This window comes from Callospermophilus lateralis, unplaced genomic scaffold (genome assembly GCF_048772815.1).
Source record: "Callospermophilus lateralis isolate mCalLat2 unplaced genomic scaffold, mCalLat2.hap1 Scaffold_112, whole genome shotgun sequence".
NCBI lineage: Eukaryota > Metazoa > Chordata > Mammalia > Rodentia > Sciuridae > Callospermophilus > Callospermophilus lateralis.
Window position 1 is genome coordinate 4,624,096 of NW_027511460.1, and position 24,383 is coordinate 4,648,478.

A 24,383-nucleotide genomic window follows, 5' to 3' on the forward strand; every position below is an offset into this window, starting at 1 on the left:
CCCACACAGGTGAGCGGTGGAGCTCTGCAGCCCCCTCCCAGGAGCCCTGGAGCCAGGCAGTGGTGGCCCCTGGTGATGGGATGGCCCTGGAGCTCTCAGGAGCTCGCTCTCTAGGGCAGGGTCTCATAAACTGTCCAGACTGCCTCATGGCAGGAAAAGGACAGAAGTCAAAGCCCAAGGAGGTCAAGCCCAGTCCCAGTAACAGCCTCAGGGACCTCAAGAGGTGTCCGGGAGTTTGGGCCTCAGCTGCCCCGGGGTGGCGTCCTGCCACAGGACACCGCTGAGGCTCCTATGGGCTTATACCCCCTCATCACCTGTGTGCCTCAGGTCCCCACCCCACAACTATCCGTGCTCAGGAGGGTCTCCCTCTGCTGCCCCACTGTGACCCTGAAGTGGCACCCCCTTTCTCCACAGAAAAGCCCTCTTCACCATGGCTGATTTAGGACTGTCAGCAAGAGAGTCCACTGTAGATAAACTTCCAATTATCATGTCGCCCTGCTTACTGGGCCACTGGCCGAGAAGACACCAGCACTCCAGGTGCTGGACACCCCTCACTAGGTTTTCACAAACGTATCCAGTATAGTACTTTGTAGAAATGTGCAAACCAGGCCTCTGGCCTTGAGCTGGGCTTCACAGGGATGTCTACATTTTTAAGATAAGTGACAAATGGGCTCCATGGTGACAGCTGGTGGGGGAGGAGAGAGGGGGGAGAAGCAGCTCCCGCCTTCTCAGGTGTGGTCCTTGAAGGGTTAACGTGCCCAGAACAGTGAGAGAAAAAGCTGCTTTTATGTGAACTTTTGCAGACTGTGAACTTCTGAGCCCCTCCCCTTACCTGCTGGGTCTAAAACTCTGAAACTCCCTGAACTCGGGGTTCAGGGGATTGATTGATCACAGCAAAGGCTGTACCCTCTGAACCTGGCTGCAGCCCAATAAAACTGTTTCCTGCTATCTTCGGTGCCCTGCCTCGTTTGTCCCTATAATCACCCCACAGCTGTCTTCGCCACCTCTCCCCCACTTCAAGGCTGCTCATCAGTGACTGGTCCCTTCACGGCTATGCTATTCCCATGGCAGCTGCACCGGCCAGAGTGCTGTGATGGCTTCCAGCTTGGGCTGCCACAGAGCTGCTGTGAGCAGTCTGTGGGCTTGGTGTGAAGAAAGCCTTCATTCCTCAGGAATAAGTGCCAGGGAGTTTGGCCACTGGTTCTGTGGTCAGCGTGTGTTCGGAGAAGCAGCTGCACCAGTTCACACCCAGAGAGGCACGAGCGACCTGCTTCTCTGGTCCAGCTTGGTGGGTCCCTGGGTCTGGGTCTGGCTGCCCTGACTGCAGCTGGCCAGGTCTCATGCCTCCCAGTGTGCCCAGCACTTGCACCTCTGCTGAGATGCCGTGGCCAATGGTTCCAGTGGTGACAAGGGCAGTGGTGGGCACACTGCCTCAGATAAAATACCCTGGCATGGCCATGGTCTGCACCTGTCCCCATGCCCTGGCAGGGCCCACTTGGCTTTACTGGCACAACTCACGAATAACAACCACAGCCATTGCACTGTTAACTTCCTGCCTGGTTCTAGAAAGGTAGAGCGATGTGCACAGGAAACACGGAAGGCAGAATAGAACTCAAAAGTTGGGCATGAGTTTGCTATGGCCTGGCTGCCCAAAGAGACCTCAGGGCACCCCCAGACCTGTGCCTGCCAGCAGGGCCCTGCCCTCCTCCCTGACAAGCCACTTGGCCCTGGCCTCCAGGCTACTGCTCTGCACTGTGACAGTGACGCTGTCTGAGCACTGACTGAGGACACATGGACAGGAAGTGGGCACACGGCCAGCTCTCCTGCCCAGGCAAGAGGCTCTCCTGAACTAACTGCAGCAGCAGTGTCACACAGGACTTGTAATAAAGAGAAGGCTGAAAAAAGGACACAGGATGCAGACACGGGGACATTACGAGTCATTCAAGAGGCCCAGCATCTGAGCCACAGCAAGGTGACCTCAGAAAGTGACAGACACAGTCCCAGAATGGTAGATAGAACAGGCACCCGGCCAGGCAGATGACCACAGAGAAGCTTCTGAGTGGGGTGGCGTGTGAAGGGCTTCAGCAGGGAGATGAAGGCCATGCACAGCGCCTGGGTACCCAGAAGGGTCTTCCCAGCCAGACTCTATAGCCCTCCCCACCTGGAGAGGAGGCACAGAGGCTTCAGGTAGTATCTCTGGTGGGCTGGCACCCCTTTCTCTAGAGACTGCTGGGGGTCACCAAGCTGCTCAGTCTGGTCATGCACCCTCCAGAGTTGGGGGAGGCCACAGAACTGGCCAGGGGACACACAGCTGTACTGGAGGACAACTAAAGCCCCCAGCCTGGAGGGGCATTAAGCAGAGGACACCCAGAGGGCGCGAAGGGTGCATGTGCGCCCAAGACCAAGTGCAGGTGTTGGGAGGCAGCACACGAGCTCCATCTGCAGGGACCGAGTGTGGACCTTGGGCTTTGTCACGAGCATGTCTCGTGCTTCTAATAGTACATCCTGGTGCACTTGGAATCTTGGCAGGGGCCTGAGAACAGGCAAGTCTAACACAGTCACACACAGCAGTAAACCAAGACTTAATAGCTAAGTTGGAGACTCTAAAAGAGCCAGTGTGGCCATAGTGTTCCAGGAAATGGAGGTGACCATTACCCTACCACAAGATGCTTCCCCCAGGGAGCCAGCCTGTGGCTGGGAGGTAATAATAAATGTGTTCTGCTTCTGGCCAAGAAGCGGGTCACGGGGACCAGGGCTGCCCTCCTGCCTCAACAGCTGAACCCAGACTAGAGGCAGAGCCACTGCCCTCGAGTATCTGCACAGCTGCTGCAAAATCCCCAGGACAGCCCTCCCGCCACCCACTCACTACCACCAGGGCATAGCAAGGCCCCAGGTGCCATGCAGCTGAGGGCCCTGAGACCAATGGGGCCACAGTTCACAGGACAGAGCAGCAAAGAGGAGAGTGGCACAGAGGGCCCCGGGTTGGCAGGGTCCTCCAGAGCACAGCACAGCACAGAGCCCCGGGCATGTGCAGACACCCCACGAGGCAGGGAAGGGAGCAGGCCTGGGGCTCTTTCCTGCTAGAAGGTACCATCCCCATGCACAGATGGGAAAGTTCCAGAATTTGCAGGAATTGGTAGAAAATGCAGAAGGGCTTTGCCTTGGTGGTTGGGGACAGCCAACCCTAGAAAGCCTGCTTCAGAACACCTATAAAGTGTTCAAGACACCCAGGATGCTCAGCAGTCTCCACTCCCCTTCAGTGTGCCTTAGAACGGCACTCACACAGCACCAGGGTGGAGGTCACAGTGTCTGACAGCCAGCAGGAAGTGGCCAGAGCTCACTCAATAACACCCAGATGCCTGCTCTAAAGAGACGGCACCTGTGGTCAGGAACCTCCCCACAAGGGGACCTGAGGTCTGCCGAACGTTTAAGGAAAGGACGGCACCAACATCAAGACACCAATTCTCTACCAACTCATGTAGAAAGTCCAAGAGGAGAACAGAATGCCCAACTCATTCCCCAAAGGCATCATCGCCCTAGCAACAAAGTAGACAAATACATCATGAGAAAGGAAAATCAGAAAAATCTCTCTTGAACATAGATACTAAAATTCTTTTTCTCTTTTCTTTCTTTCTTTTTTTTAAGTACTGAAAATTGAATCCAGAAGTACTCCACCTCTGAGCTATAAACCTGCTCTTTTTAAATTCTGAGACTAGGTCTCACCAAGCTGCCCAGGCTGGTCTTGAATTGGCCATCCTCCTGCCTCAGCCTCTTGAGGTACTGGGATTACAGGCATGTGCCACTGTACCTGGCTGGATACAAAATTCTTAACAAAATAATTATTATTTGGAGTTTCTGAAAAGTGTATAGAGCAATACATAAAAAGGAAAACACATCCTGAGGCTCTCCCCAGGAATGTGATATTAGCTTCATATTAGAAAATTCAACGAATTCACCAGAAAAACAAATGGGAAAAGAAAAAACCATGTTATTTTAACAGATGGGGGGGGGTATTTTACAAAATCCAACCTCTTTATTGAATACAAAAACAAAACTCTCAGCCAAAGGATCAGGGCTCCATTTGGATGTATGGGGCATGAGGCACCAACTAGGTGTCCCAGTAGAGGCTGCAGGGGCGCTGGGTATTGGCGACATCAAGACAGAAGGTAGAGCTGATTTTATGTCCACTTGGACTTGCCAATGTTCACCTAGCCGGCCAAATGTCCTGATGTAGCCCTCCCACCCAGACATACACCCTCTGCAAGAACTCATCCAGTGCTGTTGGGGGTTGAACCCAGGGGTGCTCTACCCTGAGGTTGATATTTTCTCTCATAAGTGGAAGCTAGAGCAAAATCGGGAAAGAAGCAGGGGATTAGAAATCATAAAGGGAAGATCAATGGAGTAGAAGACAGAGAGGGGGGAGGAGGGAGGAGAAAGGGGAGGGGCCATGGCATTGTGTTAACAAAACCATATAAATTACACATACAAATGCACCACAGAAAATTTCATCTTTATGCATATATAGAAAGCATCAATCAATTATGAATAATCAAAAGGACAGAAGGAAGAATTGGGGGGGGGGGGGACTGGGGCTGAGAAAAAGAAACCCACAACCATGAAATGCGGCTTCAGTGTCCACTGGTCTTCAGAAAACAGGACAGGTGCAGGGCCCAAAGAAAGTCCTGCAGACAGCAAAAGCCCTGTCGCGTAGTCTGGTTCCCAGAGGCAGGTATGGGTGGAACTCTCCCCACAGTCCATCAATGCCATTTCCCCCAGCAGTCCCTCTTGACCAGATGGTGCACATGAGCCACCCTGTTCCGAACAGATTTCACTGTCACCATCACAGCTGCACTGTTCCGAAACCCACAGTGCTCAGGGAATCCTCTGGTTCCAGCACACTCACCTAAGCACTGGTGGCCAGAAGCACTTATAGCCATTTCCAGGATGATACTTAGAGACAGATGACGTCAACTGCTGCCATGCAGGCCCTGAGGCCTTTAGACCCTGGGAGTCTAAAGAGGACACCAACATGATTTCCCTCTGGTGCCTGATACTCCTCCTTAGAAAACATGCTATCACTGTACAACTGGAGCTCTTTTTTTCCACAGAAATCTCTAGACGTTTAAACTTGGGACAAAAGTACTGAGGTGGCCTCCACAAAGGGGACAGCCAACCTCAGGGCTAAGGCTGGACAGCTACTGGGCAGAGGTTGGCTTGGAAAGAGGCTGCCAGGTTGAGAGAGTTGGGAGGGGCAGGCACCAACCTCCTGTGCCCCTGAGCCCCAACTGCCTGCAACACCCATCTCTCCACCCCTGGGTCAGGAAAGAGGGCCTGATGGGTAGGCCCTCCTGGGTTTCCCAGGGGCAGAGATCCAAGCATCTAATTAGCATACACATAAATGATCTTTTCAGGGAGAGCCTTTACAAATATTGGCCAAAAATAAACCTGGGGGCCGCACACACCTTCTTTCTGGAGCAGCTCTGAGGCAGAGTCCGGGACCACACAGCAGAACTCCTATCCTATTGGGAGGCCAGCCCAGGATGCCAGACAGTCCTGCCACCCGAGGACTCCGGTGGACAGGGCTGGCCGTAGGAAGCACCAATACGCCCCCATGCCTGAGTCTCCAGAACCATTGGGATGAGGTGGAGTCCAGGGAAGTGAATACAAGCGAAGTGACAATTCTGACCCTCTGGACCCGCTCCACCAGCTCGGACACCATCTATTCATGCCAGACAGGAGTGCGGGAGAGCGTTGGAGGGCTGGGTCCTTCTGGTCCAGGCCAAGGTCCCCAACCTCTCTAGGGCAAGCACATGCTCGCGCGGCAGCTCCACGCCTGGGCGCGGCCGGCCAGCCCACCCAGGCCCGCGTCCACCCGCATCCTCCTTGGACACCCTCCCGGCCTTCGTGGCCTTTCCTGGCACTGCCCGTGGAGGCAACCACCCCCCGGGGGGCCGGAGCGCGCTGGACCGCAGCGGCCAAGCCGCCGACGTCTCCACCGTGGCGGGGGTGGGCGACAAAGTAGCCAGGAGCAGACTTCGCGGCAGGGTTCAAGCAAGGCCTGCACGCAGGGCCCTTGCACGCCCGGGAGCTCGGCTTGGTGACCCGCCGGAGCCAGGAAAATATCCTAAGAATGTAGTGCCTCTACTGGCCGCCTTGGGGTCACTATTTCGAGGGTGCGTCCTTCAGGGGCTGGAGAGCGGGTGGACCCACGAGGCGGCTGCAGGAGGCGTCGGCCTCCCGGAGCACCTCTCCTAGCAACACCCACGACAGCCGCCTCGCGAGGGATCCTAGGGAATGTAGTTCTTCTTTGCCCGCTCGGGACCCAGTCATCCGGACTACATTTCCCATAGCACTCCGCGCGTATTTCCCTAAGTCTCGCGAGAATTCTGGCCGGATCCACCCGGCAAGCGGGTTCTTGCGTGGGCCGCCGGGAGTTGTAGTCTTCTTCCAGAAGCCGCACCCGCCTGCGCCGGGGAGGGGGCGGAGGAGAGACTACAAGTCCCAGGTGTCGCGGCGTCGCTGTCCGCAGGGCTGGGGGTACGAAAGAGGAGCCCGGGGGCGCGGGGTGAGTGAAGGGCTGGGGCGGGAGGGGGCCACAGGCCGGACAAAGACCTGGAGGTAGAGGTTGTTGCGGGCCGCCTGAGGCCCAGTGGACTCCCCCAGTGTCCGGCAGTCCGCCGCCGCCTCGCCCAGGAGCCGGGAGGAAGTGCGGTGGGCGCGCAGACGCAGGGCCAGAGGGCTGCGAGGAGGCGCCCTGGTGCCGGCGGGGCGCGGGCTCGGAGGAGGCGGGGGCGGCCCTGGGTCCCGAGGCTGTCCAGTAGTGCGGTCAGCGACTCGGGTCTCCAGCTCTGTTGGTCCACTACGCCGAAGCCGCGTTCAGCGTGCAGCTTGGGCCGGGTGTGGACGCGTTTCTTACTGCACGTCGGCAAATGCCCCTGCACCTCTTGGCTGAATTCTGAGCTGCAGAGCCCTGCAGATGTGAAGGTGTCAGACTTGTCCTTTTTGTTGTCATTTGTCTTAGTGTTGTATACCGGGAAGGCAGAAGTGAGAGGGGCTTCTTCGCGTTTTTTTGTTTGTGTTGTTGGTTTTTGTGGTGCTGGGTATCGAACCCTGGGCCTCACACGTGCTAGGCCGTGGGAGCTCTGCTGAGCCCTACCGCTCCCCCCACGGTTTTCCTCTGGTGAAAACCTGGCAGACAGTGTTTGCTTGAAGGCCCAGCCTGGGCGGTCAAGGCTGGGAAGGAAGTTTCACAGCACACCTCATTGTCCTGTTTTATTTCTTGCTAAGAGCTACTGACCAATAGTTTGTGTTGGGCCAGGATTAATGGCTACTTTATTTTTAGTAGCTCGTAGAAGGAAACGAGATCTGGATTTTATTTTGCTGACACATCCTGCTCCCAATATTCTTCCCAAAAGCCAAGTAAGCAAACATCTTGACAGGCAGTCACCTGAGCTATCTGGTCCATAGGTAGCATCCCTGTGTGCCAAAGGCACCTCCAGCCCCCCACCCCCTTCGTCCTGATTGTTCTCCCTGTTAACTTGGGTTTATCAGGTAGCTTGTTTAAAGAACAACCTCTTGCCACCGTATCACTGAGGTTTTGGCACCCTTAGTGTGGAGACACCCTGGATAGGCCCCAGGTCCAGCCCTGCTCTGGTGGCAGCAACACCAGAGGTCTAGAATTCTTTTTTTTACAGTCCATCAGATGGCTGACAGCGCTTGTGGAATTTTAGATCAGGAGGGTTCCAAGCTTTCTGTTCTCTAGGGTCCTCTCCATCTCCCTAATCAGCAGATGGAGTGACTCACTAGAGTTGCAGGACCCAGAGAAGGGTCCCGTCATTCTCTGTCCTGGCTGACCTTAGAGGACAAGGGTCAAAATATTGCTGCTTTTTCCTTGGCCCTTTTACTTCCTTGACTTTGGTCTCCAAGTTTTTGGTTTTGAAACACCCATCACGCCTGTTTCACCAGTCAGATGGCCAAAGTTGTGACTTAGTTGTGAACAAGACAGCGCTTGTTCTCTGTCAAAGCACAAGATGGAATTTTAGATCAGGAGGGTTCCGAGCTTTCTGTTCTCTAGGGTCCTCTCCATCTCCCTGATCAGCAGATGGAGTGACTCACTAGAGTTGCAGGACCCAGAGAAGGGTCCCGTCATTCTCTGTCCTGGCTGACCTTAGAGGACAAGGGTCAAAATATTGCTGCTTTTTCCTTGGCCCTTTTACTTCCTTGACTTTGGTCTCCAAGTTTTTGGTTTTGAAACACCCAGCACGCCTGTTTCACCAGTCAGATGGCCAAAGTTGTGACTTAGTCCTGAGTTCAGTTTCCTTTTTCTCAAAGTGGACCATGATGGAGCAACCAGTACTGTCCCCTAACTCTCCTGTAGTTGGCTGTCAACAAGTTCACCAGCACCATGAATCCTCATCATGGGAATGGGGTTCCTTGGAGAGCCAGGCCTGCCCAAGAAAGCTGGAGCAGGGGCTACTCTCGGGTCCTATCTGGGTTGCTAAGTTTGTTGTTGAAAGCTTGATCTTGAGATTTTCAAAGTAGAAAATGAACTGCATTTAGTTAATTGTTGAAGTGTAATTTATGTCCAGTGAGGGACACAGGTCTTGTATCCAGTTCCATGAGTTCTGATATACACATCCACCCACTTACTCCATGCTCCTGTCAGATGTAGAACCTGCCTGTCATCCCTTGAGGTTGCCTTTCAAGCCTTTCAGGACCCTGTCTCAGCAAGTGTTTGTGACCTGACCACTTTCTGTAGTGTCATGGAGTCCCATCCCACCTACAGCTGTGCCACCCACCACTCAGCCATATGGGTGTATTTCTGGTGTGGCTAAAGAAGTTATGTGCAATTTTGGACCGTTTTTGTGGGCATGTGTTTTTCTTTCTCTTGGGAAGACAAGCAGGAGTGCCACCGCCATGGCCAGGTGTGCAGTTCCTCAGCTCTGCATCCCCACCATCCATGTGCCTGGTGTCCGTCATTCATCTCCCATGGTGTGATGGTGGCATGCACTTTTCTTCTGTGTATTATGTGCTCAGATGTCTGTTCTGAAGTGTCTCATAAGGCTTCATCATGTTTTTTATTACTGAGTTGTGACAGTCTCTTCTGTATTCTATAAACAGGGCTTTTGTTAGGTAGTATTTAACACCCCACACTCTTTTTTTTTTCTTTTTGGCTACAGGGGATTGAACCCAGAGGCTCTTTACCACTGAGCTATGTTCCAATCATTTTTAAGATTTTGAGGGGCTTCACTAAATTGCCTTGGCCTCCAGAGTCCCATTCTTTGAACTGCCTATTCATGTTATCAATAGTGTAATTTACATTTTTTAAAATTTTGGAACAGATTTAGACTCTTATTTTGGAACAGATGCACTTGCCCCGAGATAACGGCTCACCTGACCTTGTTCGAACTTGCCCTGAGATAACCACGGGCTCACCTGACCTTGGTGCCCTTCACTGTGCATGTCCCCAGCTTTGCCCCTCCAGGGCCCTATGCAGGACCCCATATTGTGTTTGGCTGCTGTGTCTTCCCCAGGCTGTGGCTGTGTCTCTCTCTCTCTGGTGAATTCTTAGGATCTGAAGAGGCTTGGTGGGGTGTTTGTAGAACATCCTGTTTGGGTTCCTCAGGTGGACTGACATGAGGGACTGTCACGTCACTCATGGCAGACTGAAGGAGCACCAGGGGTGATCAGGTGAGGTGCTGATCCCATCACACCCCTTTAGGGCATCTCTGACGTCCACAGACTACCCCTGGCCTGGTTGAGATGGTGTTTGTAGGTGTCTCTGCTGCAGAGTTGCTCCTTTCCCCTGTCCCTGCTGTCTTTCAGTGAGTCTCTGTCCAGCCCATGCTGGGGATGCTATCTAGGATTCCTCTGTAAAGAGTGTCTCTTTCGTTTTGTGTTTGGCCATCAGTCATGCACTGTCGCCAGCATGGACACGCCCTGCACTGGCCATGGTTCATGCACTGTTGCCAGCATGGACATGCCCTGTACTGGCCATGGTTCATGCACTGAGGCCAGTGTGGACGTGCCCTCCACTGTCTGTGGTTCATGCACTGTCACCAGCATGGACGTGCCCTGCACTGGCTGTGGTTCATGCACCGAGGCCAGTGTGGTTGTGCCCTGCGCTGGCTGTGGTTCATGCACTGTTGCCAGCGTGGACGCACCCTCCACTGTCTGGTTCATGCACTGTGGCCAGTGTGGACACGCCCTCCACTGACTGTGGTTCATGCACTGTCACCAGTGTGGACGCGCCCTCCACTGACTGTGGTTCATGCACTGTGGCCAGTGTGGACGCGCCCTGCGCTGGCTGTGGTTCATGCACTGTCGCCAGTGTGGACGTGCCCTGCGCTGGCTGTGGTTCATGCACTGTCGCCAGTGTGGACGTGCCCTGCGCTGGCTGTGGTTCATGCACTGTCGCCAGTGTGGACGTGCCCTGCGCTGGCTGTGGTTCATGCACTGTCGCCAGTGTGGACGTGCCCTGCGCTGGCTGTGGTTCATGCACTGTCGCCAGTGTGGACGTGCCCTGCGCTGGCTGTGGTTCATGCACTGTCGCCAGCGTGGACGTGCCCTGCACTGGCCATGGTTCAAGTATTGTCACCAGTGTGGCACTGTGCACTGGCTGTGGTTTGGGGCTCAGCCGTATATTTCTGCTTTTGTAGTCTCAGCTTTGTTGTTGGGGCACTTTCATCTGGCTACTGTCTTTTTTGATTTTTGAGCACTTTCTTTCTCATGCTATAAGGTACTTTGGGCTCATACTCCTATGTTTCCTGCCCTAGACCCAGAATCAGCCACTTCTCCAGGGAGCTCTCATTCCTAAGATTGGAGGGTGGTCTTAGAAACTAGAATCTAGGGGGCTGGGGATATAGCTCAGTTGGCAAAATGCTTGCCTCACATGCACAAGGCCTTGGGTTCAATCCCCAGCACCGAGAGAGAGAGAGAGAGAGAGAGAGAGAGAGGGGGGGGGAGGGAGGGGGAGGGGGAGAGAGAGGAGGGGTGGGAGGGAGGGAGAGGGAGAGAGAGATGGAGGGAGGGAGGGAGGGGTAGATATGAGAATCAAGGCCCAGGTACTACTTTTGCTTCTAGGACCTCAGTGGACAGACTTGCTGATAGATCTGATTACACAATCAGATCTATGTGTCTGTAATCTCTAACCTGGAACATGCTATTAGGCTGTTGCCACTCTGGGTAAGACCCTGTTGCCCACCATCTGCAGCCCATTTCCTTCTTTATTCAGCCCCAGTGTGCATGCAGAGCACCCTCAGAATTGTTCCTCATATCCCTTTGGCTCGTTAGAAATAAAGTTATCAAGTAGAGCACAGAGTTCTGTGAGTTACAGTGGAGTTTTTTGTTTTGTTCTGTTTTGTAAATTCCTTAGCATCATATGTAAACAATTGTATCATCTGTATTGAGACAGTTTTACTTTTTCCTTTCTAAACCTTTTTTTTTTGTACCAGGGGTTGACCCTGAGGGGTCCTTAACCATTGAGCCACATCCCCAGCCTGTTTTTGTTTTTTATTTTGAGACAGGGCCTCACTAAGTTGCTGAGCCTTTCTAATGTTTATGGCTTTTCTTTTCTTTTCTTTTCTTTTCTTTTCTTTCTTTCTTTCTTTCTTTTTTCTTACTACATTGGCTAAAACCATAGAACACTGATAAATTAAATAATGTAATGACCATACTAAAAAGGAGAAAAAACACATGATCACTCCAGTAAATGTTGAAAAAGCATTTAATAACATTTAAACCCCTTTCATGATGAAGGAAAAACCTCTTAGCAAACTAGGAGGAGAAGGGAGCTTTGTCTGTGTGGTAAAAGGCATCAGTGGAAAACCTACACTAGATGTTGTACTTAGCAGTGAAAAACATGAAGTACTTCATCCCTAAAATCAAGCAGCTGGCATTGCGCCTGGAGCCCTTACCTTGGTAGTAAGGTCAGAAGTAAAAACCAAGTTGGTTTCATCAGATCATAGAGGACAAGTAAAACTGCATTTGCAAGTGATGTGGTTATGAAGAGATCCTAAGAAATATTTTTTTAAAAAGCTGAGTATATTAAGTAAAATCACGAAGATCTTGGAAATAAAAGTTTATATGCAGAAATTAACTGTTCTGTTACGTATTAACAGCAAACTATTAGAAAATGAAATCAGAAATTCTTTTCTGTTTATAATCATACCAAGAAATAAAGTATTTAGTAGTAAGTCTAACTAAAGATATGCAAAACCTCTTCACTGAGAACACGGAGCACTGGCTGTGGGAAACTGAAGTGACCTAGCATGGGGGAGAGCACTTAAATGGAAGACTTGACATTGTTGGAAGACCAGTCCTCCCTGCAGAACTCATGCAAGCCTTTTCTGTGAACTGACAAGCTGATTCTCAAACGTGGATATGCATGTGACCTAGAACTGCCCACACTGTTGTCAGAAGCAGGTTCTTGTGGCCTGACCTCTAGCTGTGTATACACAGCTTCAGCAAATGGAGTATCCTGTAGCTGAGGTGGCTGTGGAGTGATGCCTAAGAGGAGAGCAGTTGCCCAGAGACAAGTACAGCAAGGCTGGGAAGGTGGTTAGAACAGGTTTACTGCAAGGCCAGGGAAAGACTGAGGGGCACCCTAGACAGGGGTGGGCAGTGGTGAGGGAGAGGAGGCCCAGCCTCCCTGGGTGGAGTGCCACTTAGCCACTGAAAGGCACAGATGTGCAGATCAACAAGGCACTTCCAGAGGCCCTGTGCCATGTGACATAGCCAGACACAAAGCTAAGTGATCTCTTTGTAAGAAATTCTAGAATACAGCTCAGTGCAGTGGCATATGCCTTTAATCTCAGAGGCTTGGGACACTGAGGCAGAAGGACTGCAAGTTCAAAGCCAGCCCCAGCCACTTAGCCAGGCAGTAAGCAATTCAGTAAGATCCTGTCTCTAAATAAAATACAAAAAAGGGCTAGGGATGTGGTTCAGTGGTTAAGCACCCCTGAGTTAAGTTCCTGGGACCAAAAAAACAAAAGAAATTCTAGAAAGCAGATTTGTGGTGATAGCCAGTCAGTGGGTGCCCAGGCCAGGGTTTGCAGGAGGAAGGGTTGCAGAGGGCTGTACTGCAGATGCCCTGATGATGTGCGCTCACAGATATGTGGTGTGCATAGCTTTCCAGAACCCCCAGGTTGTGTGTTGTAAGTGGACGAAGTCTGTTATGTGCTAATTGAACCTCAATAAAGCTGACTAAGCAGTGCCAGTGTGACTGGAGTCTTGGACTTTTGGTTCCTTTTGTGACTTGACCTGGCCCTGGTTACCTTTCCCAGAAAGTGAGAAGGGACCCTGACACCAGTTTTCCCCAGGGCATGGGGAGATCTACTGAGCACATGTTAAATGGACAAAAAGAAAGGGTGAGACTTGACCACACCCTGTAGGTGAGGGGCACCATCTAAGAGGACTAGCTGTGAAGGAGGATTTCAGGAAGTGTGCACTTTTAGTGGGGTGGATCGCTGGAACTCTTCCAGAAAAGGCAAGTGCTGCTGTAGGCAGGAGGGCACTGGACCTCGCATCATAGAAAACTATCCTGCAGGACTGGACACTGTCTGAACCATACCGTGTGGTTACTTTGCCGACAGACCTGGATGAATCTGGCATGAAGCAAATTACAGGACAGATATGGGCCCCTCCCTGTCAAGGGACCAGAGCTTGTGCCCTCAGTCTTTGCCTTCCTGGGCTGTGTGGACCCCATAGTCCTCTCCCCCGGATCCCCAAGGGGGAACTTGCCCACTGCCCCAGGCCAGTCAGAGAGCACCGTTCCTTATTCCCCAGCCTCAGACTGGAGCATCTCTGCATGCTTCCTGAGGACCTGCCTGGAAAGGAAGTGGGGACTGCTGCTGTGGAAGAGTGTCCTTGGTGCCAGAGTGTCCTACAGTGTGCCACTTCCACCCCGCAGCTGTGTTTAAGTGCAGAGTTTCCTGGAGGTAACTAACATGAAAATATGTATCTAGCAGTGTCTGTGACGTTACGCCATGAGAATCACCCTGTGAGTTAAGTGAAATTTGTTGAAAGTAATACAAATGGGGGGCTGGGGCTGTAGCCCAGTGGTAGAGCACCTGCCTTGCACATGTGAGGCACTGGGTTCCATCCTCAGCACTGCATAAAAATAAATAAAGATTATGTCCATTTACAACTAAAAAAAAAAAGTAGTACAAATGATATCACTTCAAGGTTGTGTGGTGGGTGCTGCTAATGCTCTCTCTTACGTTACAAATGTGAAGTGAAGCCAGGCCTGCTGACCTGGGATACCAGCAACTGGGGAGGCTGAGGCAGGGGGGATCCCAAGTTCCAGGCCAGCCTCAGCAACTAAATGAGACCCTGTCTCAAAAAAAAAAAAAAAAAAAAAAGGACTGGGGATACAGCCCAGTGGTAAAGCACCCAAGTTCAGTCCCCAGTACCAAAAAACAAACATGGTGTGACTACTAAGCCCCATGATGGTCAGGTGACAGGAGTTAGGGTGAAGAAGTCTCCTTGCAATGTGTTTGCTCCCTGAATCCCTCCGCCCAGGACTAGAACTTTTTGGACTCTAGCATTATTCTGGACCCATGTCTGCCTGCCCTAGGGACCTAGCCACCCACGGGGAAAAAGTCTGGGTGACAATGCCCAAGACTCCAACAGAACCTTGAGAGGTGTCATCTGGTCTTGGGAGACCAGAGATGCAGTGACCTCGTTTGCAAACGCCAACCCAATGAACCTGTTGGAGAGAGATCAGGATGCCCCTCTGACCAACTCTGGACTCACCTTGCTGGGAAAGTGGTCTTCACAGTGACCAACAGCAGGCCTCACCTAATGGTCTTGATTCACAGGCCTTGGACCCTGGGCCTGCAGAGCTCAACGGTCAGGCCCAAGAACTTCACGCCCTCTGGCCAGGCTTTCTACTGAGCACCTGGGTGAGGAGCTGATGTCTGCAGCTCTCATCCTGGAGGGGCAGGTAAGGGTGCCCTGGACCGCACCCACAGACCTCACAAGGCAGGGACCTGTGCGCATGCCCCTGCTTGCCACAGCCCATCAATCCTGCCAGGTCCTCCCCAGCTCTGGGCACTCTCACTGGCATTGCAGCCCCTTCCCTTTCTCACGTGGCACCCCCCACTTCAGAGCTGCTCCTTTTGTAGCCCTGCCCCTTCCAACTATGTCTCCACCTCCCTGACATGTTCCCTTCTTTTCCTGCTTGTGTCCCTGGCACTGCCCTCCTCTCTCACAGGCCCCGCTGTCCTCCTGCTCCTGGCATGGCACTGCAACGCTTCACGCTCCTGGCTGGCCTTCTGGTGGGAGTTGCCAGCAAGTCCACAGAAAGCGAGGTTGGTGTTCCTGTCACATGTCCAGGTGACCATCCTCCAGGGAGGCAGTGGGCCCTTCCCTTTAACCTTAGGAGTCTTGGCACTCAGCCCTAGGGATGACGGAGTTCCATGCTGGGGTCCAAGGGGCTCGTGTCTTGAAGAGGGCAGCAGACATGCCCCCATACGGTAGCTGTTTGGTTCTACCTTCTAGAAGACTGCCAGACCTACTTGTTTCTGTTGAGCGCACAGGGTCTCTGCAGATGCAGCCTGGAGCTGCCTGCCCACGTGCTATTTGCTCAGGAGAGTGACAGTGGGGTATCATGGCTCTGCCAAGCTGGTGACACTCCAGTATGCTGAGCTTTGGTGTCCAGAACAGCTGAGCCAGGGCCGGGTGGCAAGAGGGTGGGGTGTCCCTCACTAACCGGGACAAGGCTAGTGTGAGGGTGCAGCCACTGGGCCTCGGCCCCTCCTGTGTGGTCTTGATGCTGCCCTGTGTCACTCACACTCCTCAGATGCCCCTCACTATTCACCATACTAAAGTCACAGGAAACAGTGGCCCAGCAGTGACAGTAGAGTCACACCTGGGGACCCTCCTGCCTCAAGGTCTGTCAGCTGCCCTGCTGTCAGTGAAGGCCAGTGCTCAGCATGTGTATTGGACGTGGGTTCAAGGGTTGGGCATGAGTTCATTTCCCCTGAACGGCTGGCCTGGCCTGGGCACTTTGTCTGAGACCAAGCTGCAGCATCAAGGGGCATTCATTGGTGGAATTGCAGAGGGCATCAGTGAAGTGCCCCTCCCTGTGGGGGTATTTTGCTCCTGCCAAGCCTTGGCAAGGCCCTGCCAGCCTCCCAGTATTCATCGTGGTCCAGGAGAGTGTCCCTTTTCTCAAGACAATGTCATTAGAACTGGTGCTGCAGTTCCTGGGGTGACTGCCCTGTTTCTCCCTGTGGCCCACAAGGTGGGAGGTTGAGGCTGGAGCAGCTCTGCCCGACCAGGGAGACCCTGTGGAGAAGGGGCCTTGGCCACCTCAACTTCCCTAGTGAGGTCTTCAGGGCAGGGAGAGGAGACCCCATGAATGGATGCCCACAGCCTGGGACATCTCCCCAGGTGGGGCTGGACACCTTCCAACCCCCGTAGGTGAGGAAGTGTTCTTTTCCTCAGCCATGTGACTGAGGCACCTGTGACAAGGGACAGACGTGTGAGAGACAGCATTTGAATGTGAGTTTTACATTACACGGGAGCCTTCGTAAGGAACCCGTGTCCCAGAGAAGTGGGGGTGCTGAGTGATTGTGCGCAGGCTTGAGGAAGAGGGATGGTCCTGACCAAGTGTGCTTGGATGGAGAGTGTGATCTGATGGCCATGAACCAGGATCTGTCCAGGTGGGGTAGTCAAGATTCTTCTCTGTATCTTCCTCTCCTTGGGCATGGGCAAGGCCCTCTCCCTTGGGGTCTCCTGGTCTGCCTGAGGGACAGAGGGCAGAGGAGGTCAGAGAGACCTGCTTTTGCTCTTTCTCAAATGCACAGAATTCTGAGTCCTATCACCTCTAGGCCGCAGTGCAGATCAGGCTCCCAGGGCCCCTCCTGCCTGGCCTTTGGGAGCGAGGAGGCTGCTGTGGAACCTGTCTGGTGGGTCTGGGCCCCAGGCAGTTCGTGTGGTCATTCAGTGTTCAATGGCCTCATGCCCTGCACAGCTCAGACAGTGCTATCCTCACCTTGGAGGGGTGCCCAGGGCCACGGGGTAGAATGGATCAGTGACTCTTGAGATGTGTCTGGTCAGTGGTCCAGTCTCCACCCTGCTGCATTGGATCTCCCTGGCTCATTCTGTACTACACTGAAGTTTTCCCTGGAGACTGCCCAGAGTGGGGCTCTTGCAGGGGCAGGTATGTGTCCTCACCTGCTTCTAGGCCAAGGGGGAAGCTGGGAGCCTGTTGCTGACTAGAAGACGCAGAGCCATGAATGCTCACAGTGGACTGACAGTGTGGCCCTTGCAGAGCCTGCCTGTTGTCACCCCTCCAGGCCCAGCAGCCTGAGTGCTGTGTGGACGTGATGGATGCCAACACCACATGCACAAGCACAGGCCTGTGTGGCCCAGGTGAGCCACTTTGTCATAAGCAGTCCCCTGAACAGCTACCAAGCCACCATCCCATGGTAGGCATTGTCCCCGCCTGCCCCTCTTCAGTGGTGAGGACAAGAATGGTTTAGCCCCAATACAGCTCATGTCCAGTGAGGAAGCTGGACGACAGCTGCTCACATGCTGTTGGCCAGTAGGAGCTAGGCCACTCCAGCACCTGGGCAGGGAGAGGGTGGGACTTCAGGTAGTGATAGTCTGATATGGAAATTTGGCTTGATCCTGCAGGGAGACCCCGGGGGGGACAGTACAATGATGCAGTAGTTACAGATGAGGGTTGTATCTGCCCTGAGTGGGTCCAGTGAGTGTGGAGTGCCTGAGGCAGCTGCACGCATGCCCTGAAGGAAGTGGTCCTGGGGGAGCCGTGGTCCTTGAGCCTGGGTGGCAGGAGGTGGAGGCCAGGCCTCCAGTCCTCCAGAGCATGAGGCCACCACACTGTTAATCTCAGATTCCCGTCACCAGCCTCTGGACTGTCTCTTAAGGTGTTCAGCGAAGGCTGCGGCCTCCTCAGCACCAGGCCTCCACAGGAATCTGGGGCCAGAGTGACGTGCTTCCTGTGGTGCTGGTTTCTTCTCTGGAGTTAGAGCCTTTTGTTCCACCCAAACTTCCAGTGTCCGTGTTTTTGAGTGACCGTTGATTTATAAATTCAAAAGATACAGAAATGCTCCAGGATACAGTGAACTGGCCTGGATCCTGCCTCTACTGAGAGCCGCCTGCCTTCTGTGTAGGCTGCGATAGATGCTGGAATGCGGACGGGAGCACCAGCTGCATCCGGTGTAGGAACGGGACGGTGGTGCTGACCTATAACAGCTCTGAGTGCAGGAGCCGTATGTCTCCCAGATTGCTGCCCCCATACTCCTCCCAGATCCTGGACTTCTCACAGGGGTCCACATCTCCAATTTTGGGGAAACTGGAGTGGCCGCCCTTGTCCCCACAGAACCACTATCCATCAGCAAACAGCCCCCAGGAGCCCTTTCTTCCCGAGTCCCATGTCCATGAGGAACAGCTGTGGGGCGAGACTTGCTAATGTCTGGTCTCAGATTCAGGCAGTGTCGGGGTCTTTCTCGGGTCCTGTGCCTGGCCCTGGCCTCCCCTCTGTTCTGCTCCCCACAGTTGCTGCCTGGGGTGCGCAGTTCCCCATGAACAGAAGCACAGGGCTGCCTGGACGGCCACATTTTGGTAAGTCTTAGTTCACCAGGCCAGAGCCAGGCCTGGGGTAGAGGCTCCTTAGAGCCATGGCAGCACAGACCCTGAGAGCTGATGGGCTGTAGGGTACCTTGGAGGTCACGATCAGACTTCAGACCCAGCCATGCGCTCTGTGACAGGGACCCTGACCATGAAGTAGGGATTTCTGAGAATCCAGTGGCTCATGAGGCTGAGGTCTGTGGGCTGAGTGTGGCAGGTACTGGGTGTGCCCTGGTGTGGGGGGGTGCCATATCCTCCATGGTCTCAGAAGGGCTGTTGGTGGAAGCCTTCTCAGCTGCACCTTCTGTCTGGTCCTTGCCTCATTCCATGGCTGCCATGGCCCCTGTGACCTCAGGCCCCAGCAGGAGTCTGCCCATCGCAGTGGTTTTTCCAGGGCATAGGCTTCTAAGACTGCAGGCATATGGGCCACCAGAAATGCCTGCCACAGCACTGTCCTCGGGGCGTTCCCTGTCTCTAGGTAGTCACTTCTCCCTGGCCTGCAGTCTACTTGAGTTGAGGGCCTGGTCAGGCCAGGGGTGGGAGTGTGGCTAGGAGTGGCTGGGGCGGGTGGGACCAGGTGAGAGGGAAGATCCGGACAAGGCAGGAGCTGGGAGAGGGGCCAGCACTGGGGGGGGGGGCACCATAGCCCAGCTCCAGAGCAAGGTTGCCTCCTTTGCTTGAGGTGCCTGAGAGGCTGTGGGAACCATCATCCCAGCCACTCATCTAGCAGCCCTGGGCTGGACCTGGGTCCTAGATCTTAGGCTCAGAGTTCTGTTCTGAGGCTCAGCTCTTCCCAGGAATTTGAGCCTGGCCTTCCCCTCCCCAGAAAATATGTTTGAGCTCCAAGGTGGCCTCAGGCCCAGCACTGGCCTGGACTGCAGAAGCCAGCAGCACAGAGCAGTGGCCCATAGGGAAGGGCCAGCTCTGACACCTCATGGCCTCCTATAGCACAGGGCTAGTTGGATGGCAAGGCCATGGGCCTGGCAAGGGCACTTGTGCCTCAGGGTGAAAAAGTGGCTTCCCCAGGCACCTAAAGCATCTCCTCCATCCCATGGTCACAGTTTGTCCACAGTCCTTGGCCCTGAGCCATCCTGTCCTGACACTGAGCAGGTTCAGACGGGCAAGGAGCAGCTGCCAGCACCTGAGAGGTAGAGTGCGGCAGAAGCACCTGCTGCAGGTTGGAGCTCTGACCCTGCACAGTCTCAGGGGGAGCCTAGGGTTTGAACTTCTGGAGCATGGAATTAATGAAGGCTTCTTTCCCTTTCACCTTCCCCTCCCTCTCCCCAGGAAGCCTGGGCCTATGTCCAGGTGTGCTGGCCCCTTGCTCCCTGTGAGGGCTCAGGTGTGTTCAGGAATGGTGGCCTGGGTTGGGCATGGACCCCGGGCCCCTGGCATGCCACAGTTGAGACTGGCCACTAGAGCGGCTGATTTGCCTGCCGATCAGACTGCACTACCAGCTTCCCTCTTCCTGGGGACGTTCTTCGTCAGCGCAGGTCTCATCCTCTCTGTGGCTGGGTTCTTCTACCTCAAGTGCTCCAGTAAGCTCCCCAGGGTCTTCTACAGGAGAGACAAAGGTACTTCACTCCTCCTTCTCCCACTCAGGGGCCTAGATGGTGCCCAAAGGGACAGAGTAAGTGCCAGGACCCCTCTCTGCCTACGTTACACCAACATTTGGGTGCCCTCTGGGGGCTACTATAGCTTCAGGTCCTGAGAGTCCAAGACTGGGCTTCTGATGCTGGTAGGAGTCTTGGGGTCTCCAGTCAAGTTAGGTGCCTTGGGGTCAGCTCCCAGAAATGCCCACCCAGCATTTCTGCCTTCCAGGCCATCCCTAGAGCAGAGTAGACCCTGGGTGTGGCCATCTCAGGTGGCCCAGGGAACCCCAGTGGAGGCACCCATGCCCTTATGCATAATTGGGGGCTGATGGCCACTGCCTCACCTGCAGCACCTCTGGGAACCCAGAGGATGGAGGGGTCTCTGTCCCCCATACTGGGTTCTTGGAGCCAGAGAAACCACCTGAGGAGCATGCCTTGTATGCTCTGGGAAAGTGGGAGGGAGGTTTCTGGGAGGTGGCTCTTCCTGGGATGCTGGAGTGGCTTGCCCCAGGTGAAGGCCATGAATGTGGCCAAGCTGAGACTCAGCTGAGGGCACTGCTGGGCAGAGTGTGGAAGTGGTACCAGATCCAGCCTGGATCTTGGGAAGAGCCTCTGCCTGTCTGTGGACCTCACTGGATGCAGGCAGCTGCTTGGCTCCAGGGTGATGTGCTCTTTTCTTCTGTAGCCCCAGGCCTGCAGCCTGGCGAAATTGTAAGTAATCTGCACCCTCCCGGCTGAGCGTCCTGGGCTCCGTGTCCCATGCTGAGCACCCAAGATCTCACTCTGCCTCTCTCTCCTTTCAAGGCTGCAATGATCCCCCCACCACAGTCCTCAGGTAAAGGCAGGTTGTGTCACCTGGGGGTTCTTGTCTCTGGGCCGGTTTCCAAATGCCAGACCCAGGGACCTCTACAGGTTAGCCCCTAGACACACATGCCCACCTCTTGGGTCCCAAGGAGACACTACATGAAGGAGGGACAGGCGCTTGACAGGCACACCTGGTGCCCATCAGCCTACATGGCTGTGTGCTGTCCCTTCCTCTTCAGGTATTGAGACTGAGAGAGGAGAACCCGACACAGGGCAGACCTTCCCCTCACTTCCTCCAGCCCTGCTCAAGTCCATCTCTGCTTGAAGGGTACAGGGAGCAGGTCAGCCCCTGGGTCTTGCCCCACCAGGCACCCCCACCCAGTTGTGACCCACTATAAGAGGAGACTGTGAAGCTAAGTCCCTGACCACAGTCACAGCTGTGAGCCCAGAGCAGAATCACCCAGCCTCCCTCCCCAGGCCAAGCTCTTCCCACCGTGCAGAGGTCTGGTGGGGACAGGCAGCGTGTTCCTCTCCTCTGGGGCAGAGCAGTTCCTAACTAAGGCCCAGCCTACCCTGTTCCAGGCAGCACTTGGCTCAGGTCTGAAGCAGCCTCATCCACAGCATCTGCAAGAGCACAGGGACCCCAAGTGGCTGGGGCCTCATGGCAGAGTATCCCCAGGTGGCTTAGACAGCAGGAGCTCTGACAGCTCTCCAGGTTGGACGTTAGAGACCAAGGAGTGGGAGAGGGGGACACTGGCTCCCAGGTCTGTGGGACCCTCGTACCTTCTCAGCTCCTAGGCACAGCTCCCTGGGCTGTGGCTGCATCCCCTCTGTCTCTGCTCCCTCATGTCTTTTTTCTTTCTGCCTCCCCTGAGGAGGGCACTGGTCATGGCAGTTAGGGCCACCTGTTTGAGGCAGGAGGGTCTCATCTGAGATCTAAATCACATCTTCCCAGACCTTTTTCCCAAATGAGGTCACACTTGCAGGCTCTGGGGCTTAGGACATGGTCCTAGAAATGCATAATGCCTGCACCTTAGTCTTAAGGGACAGCCGGGCCCTGATCCAGGCCCAGATGTGTGGGTGCAGGGTCCCAGGGTTTAATGGGAAACAGCCAGGCTAGGCTCCCGGGGGCATCTGGCAGGAGGAACTGGCTCTTGACGGGCAGGGGCGCCTGGTCTCTTCCTTGGTCAGAGTCAACAGGCCCCTGTGGTGCCCCACACCTCCAGCTACATCCTCTGCCATCCTTGAGCCTCTGTCCCTGGCTCTGACACAGCTCATCTCTTACCCCCTTCAGTGCGAAAACCAAGATATGTCAGGTGCCAGCGGCCCCCAGACTGGGCCTCGAACCCTTCTGCCTTCTCCACAGCAGAGGCCCGAGTCAGCAACGTCTGACCTGGAAGCCGATCAGACTGCACTACCTGCGGCTTGGAGGCTGGAGGACCCCTCAGTGAACCCCCCACAAAGGGCCTTGTCACCTGGGGCTTGGGACAGGCCAGACCTGGCTCCCAGCGAGTGACAGGCTGAATGGGAACCCACCCACGGGTTCTTGAAAGTCCTTTTGCTCCACCCACACTGCTTGGTTTGACCAACAGGAGCAGGCCGATGTGAGACTGGGGGCTCAGGCCACAGCCAGACCCACAGCCAGAACTGTTGGAGACGGCAGGGGTCACTAGGCTGCTTTGCACCTGGAGAAACCAGGGTAGCAGGACCCCTCCAGCACCACCCAGCCCAGTGGCCCCCACAGACCCTCTGAGAGGAGTGAAGCTGGGGCCTGGCCGGCAGGCAGGACAGAGCTATGAACCAGCTGCCTGAGACTGAGGCCTCCAGGTCGTCTGGCTCCCGTGGTGGCTGGGAGGCCACAGCCACACCCTTGGGAGCTACAGAACTGAGTTCCCTGAGGCACTGCTGTCCCATCCCAGGCCTTGCACCCCAGGCAGGTCACACTGGCCAGCAGGCACCCAGGCTGGGCACCCACAGTGAAGTGCCCACACATGGGTCTTCCACATCTGAATCCCCAGGTTTTCTGGGCCCGTGGAAGGCAAGCTGGCCAGCGGCCCTTGCCCAGTGGTCCTGTCCCAGCCATCCCAGGCCACCAGACATGGCCTGCACATGGCTAGCTTGGCTGGAGCCATCAGCCAAGGCTTCCTGTAGAGGAGGCTCGATGGTGGCCACCTCCTACGTGCTGGTCTCAGCACTTAGTGGTCTGTCACTGTCCTCAGGTGTCCTGCCTCATCTCCATCGAGCCTGGCCCACTTCTTGGGGACGTGGCTGTGCTCTTGGCACTGTGATTCTGTGTGCAGCTCCTCATCCGCGAGTGGTGGACTTGATCTTTGAGGCTGGCCAGCCACTGGCCCAGCAACAGGGTGGGGTGCCGATCTGAAGTCAAGTCGAGTAAACTATTCAGAGCTTCTCCTTCCCTGCCTTCTCAGGGCCCTCAGGGTCATCTGTTCTTTTAAATATGTGTGACTGCCACCCCCTTCCAGGCCAGTACCACCCACCCCACTGCCATATGCAGGGGACAGGGAGACAGCAGGATCCAGGAGTGCTACTACCTAGTTCCTAGACGGGGGCCTCAAGTCAGGGACTGCCTGGCTCCTGCCAAGGGCCCACCCCTGAATTCACCCCTTCAGCTCTCAGGGTGTCCCCCCAAAAGACAGCTTGCTCCAAATCCCCTTGTTGGAGAGGGCCACCCGAGGTTCCTTGGGACCCAAGATGGGAAGATGTGGGCATCTCTTCTGGGCTGTTGTGGAGAAGAGCCAGGCCTGGCAGGGGCATGCAGACAGGGCCATGGAGACCTGGCAGGGATTGCCAGGCCTCATTCACACCCTATAAACCCTCAGTATGAGGCTACAAATAGCAGTCTATGGGCTTGACTTGCCCTTGGGGAAACCCCCGTGTCCTGGCCACTTGAGCCCAGGGCAGCAGTCCCTCCTCAAGCCCACAGGTGGACAGTGCTTTGGGAGGCTGGTGGGCATGGAGGCATTTGCTGATGGGCATCAGAACTGGCCAAAGAGGGCAAGCTGGAGCGAGGCAGTTACTGGCCCTCCCCTGGGCACTGAGAGTCTGTCCAGAAGGAGGGCAGACCCAAGTGTGCCTTCCACTTGGAATGCCCAGAGTCCTGGCCCTGCCCCAGCCCCTCTGCCCAGAATATGGACTGGGGGTTGTGTCTTCAGATACCTGCTGCCATCCAGCCTCAGAAAGCCCAGCCTGAGGTCTGTCTACCTGAGAAGTGCTTGGGAACAAGGCCCCCAGTAGGCCTACCCCACTTCACCTTGTTCTGGGAACAAAGGACCTCACCCTGGAGACAGAACATGAGGAGCAGCGAGAGCCACAGGAGGGATTCTGACCCAGTGTGCCTCTTTGCACCCGGGACCTCCCCAGGGCCAT

General features: G+C 54.9%; 1 protein-coding gene across 1 annotated transcript; it reads left to right on the top strand.

Moving 5' to 3' along the window:
- The first annotated feature begins 14,874 nt into the window (after window positions 1-14,874).
- Window positions 14,875-22,780, top strand: LOC143386850 (uncharacterized protein C1orf159-like). The gene is made up of 11 exons (XM_077108023.1): window positions 14,875-14,944; window positions 15,215-15,311; window positions 17,304-17,379; window positions 18,144-18,242; window positions 18,529-18,604; window positions 18,810-18,817; window positions 20,058-20,174; window positions 20,878-20,903; window positions 20,997-21,027; window positions 22,291-22,443; window positions 22,589-22,780. The coding sequence occupies exons 2-10, from the start codon at window positions 15,240-15,242 to the stop codon at window positions 22,386-22,388; spliced, it is 603 nt and encodes a 200-aa protein (XP_076964138.1). The 5' UTR covers window positions 14,875-14,944; window positions 15,215-15,239; the 3' UTR covers window positions 22,389-22,443; window positions 22,589-22,780.
- The last annotated feature ends 1,603 nt before the right edge of the window (window positions 22,781-24,383 follow it).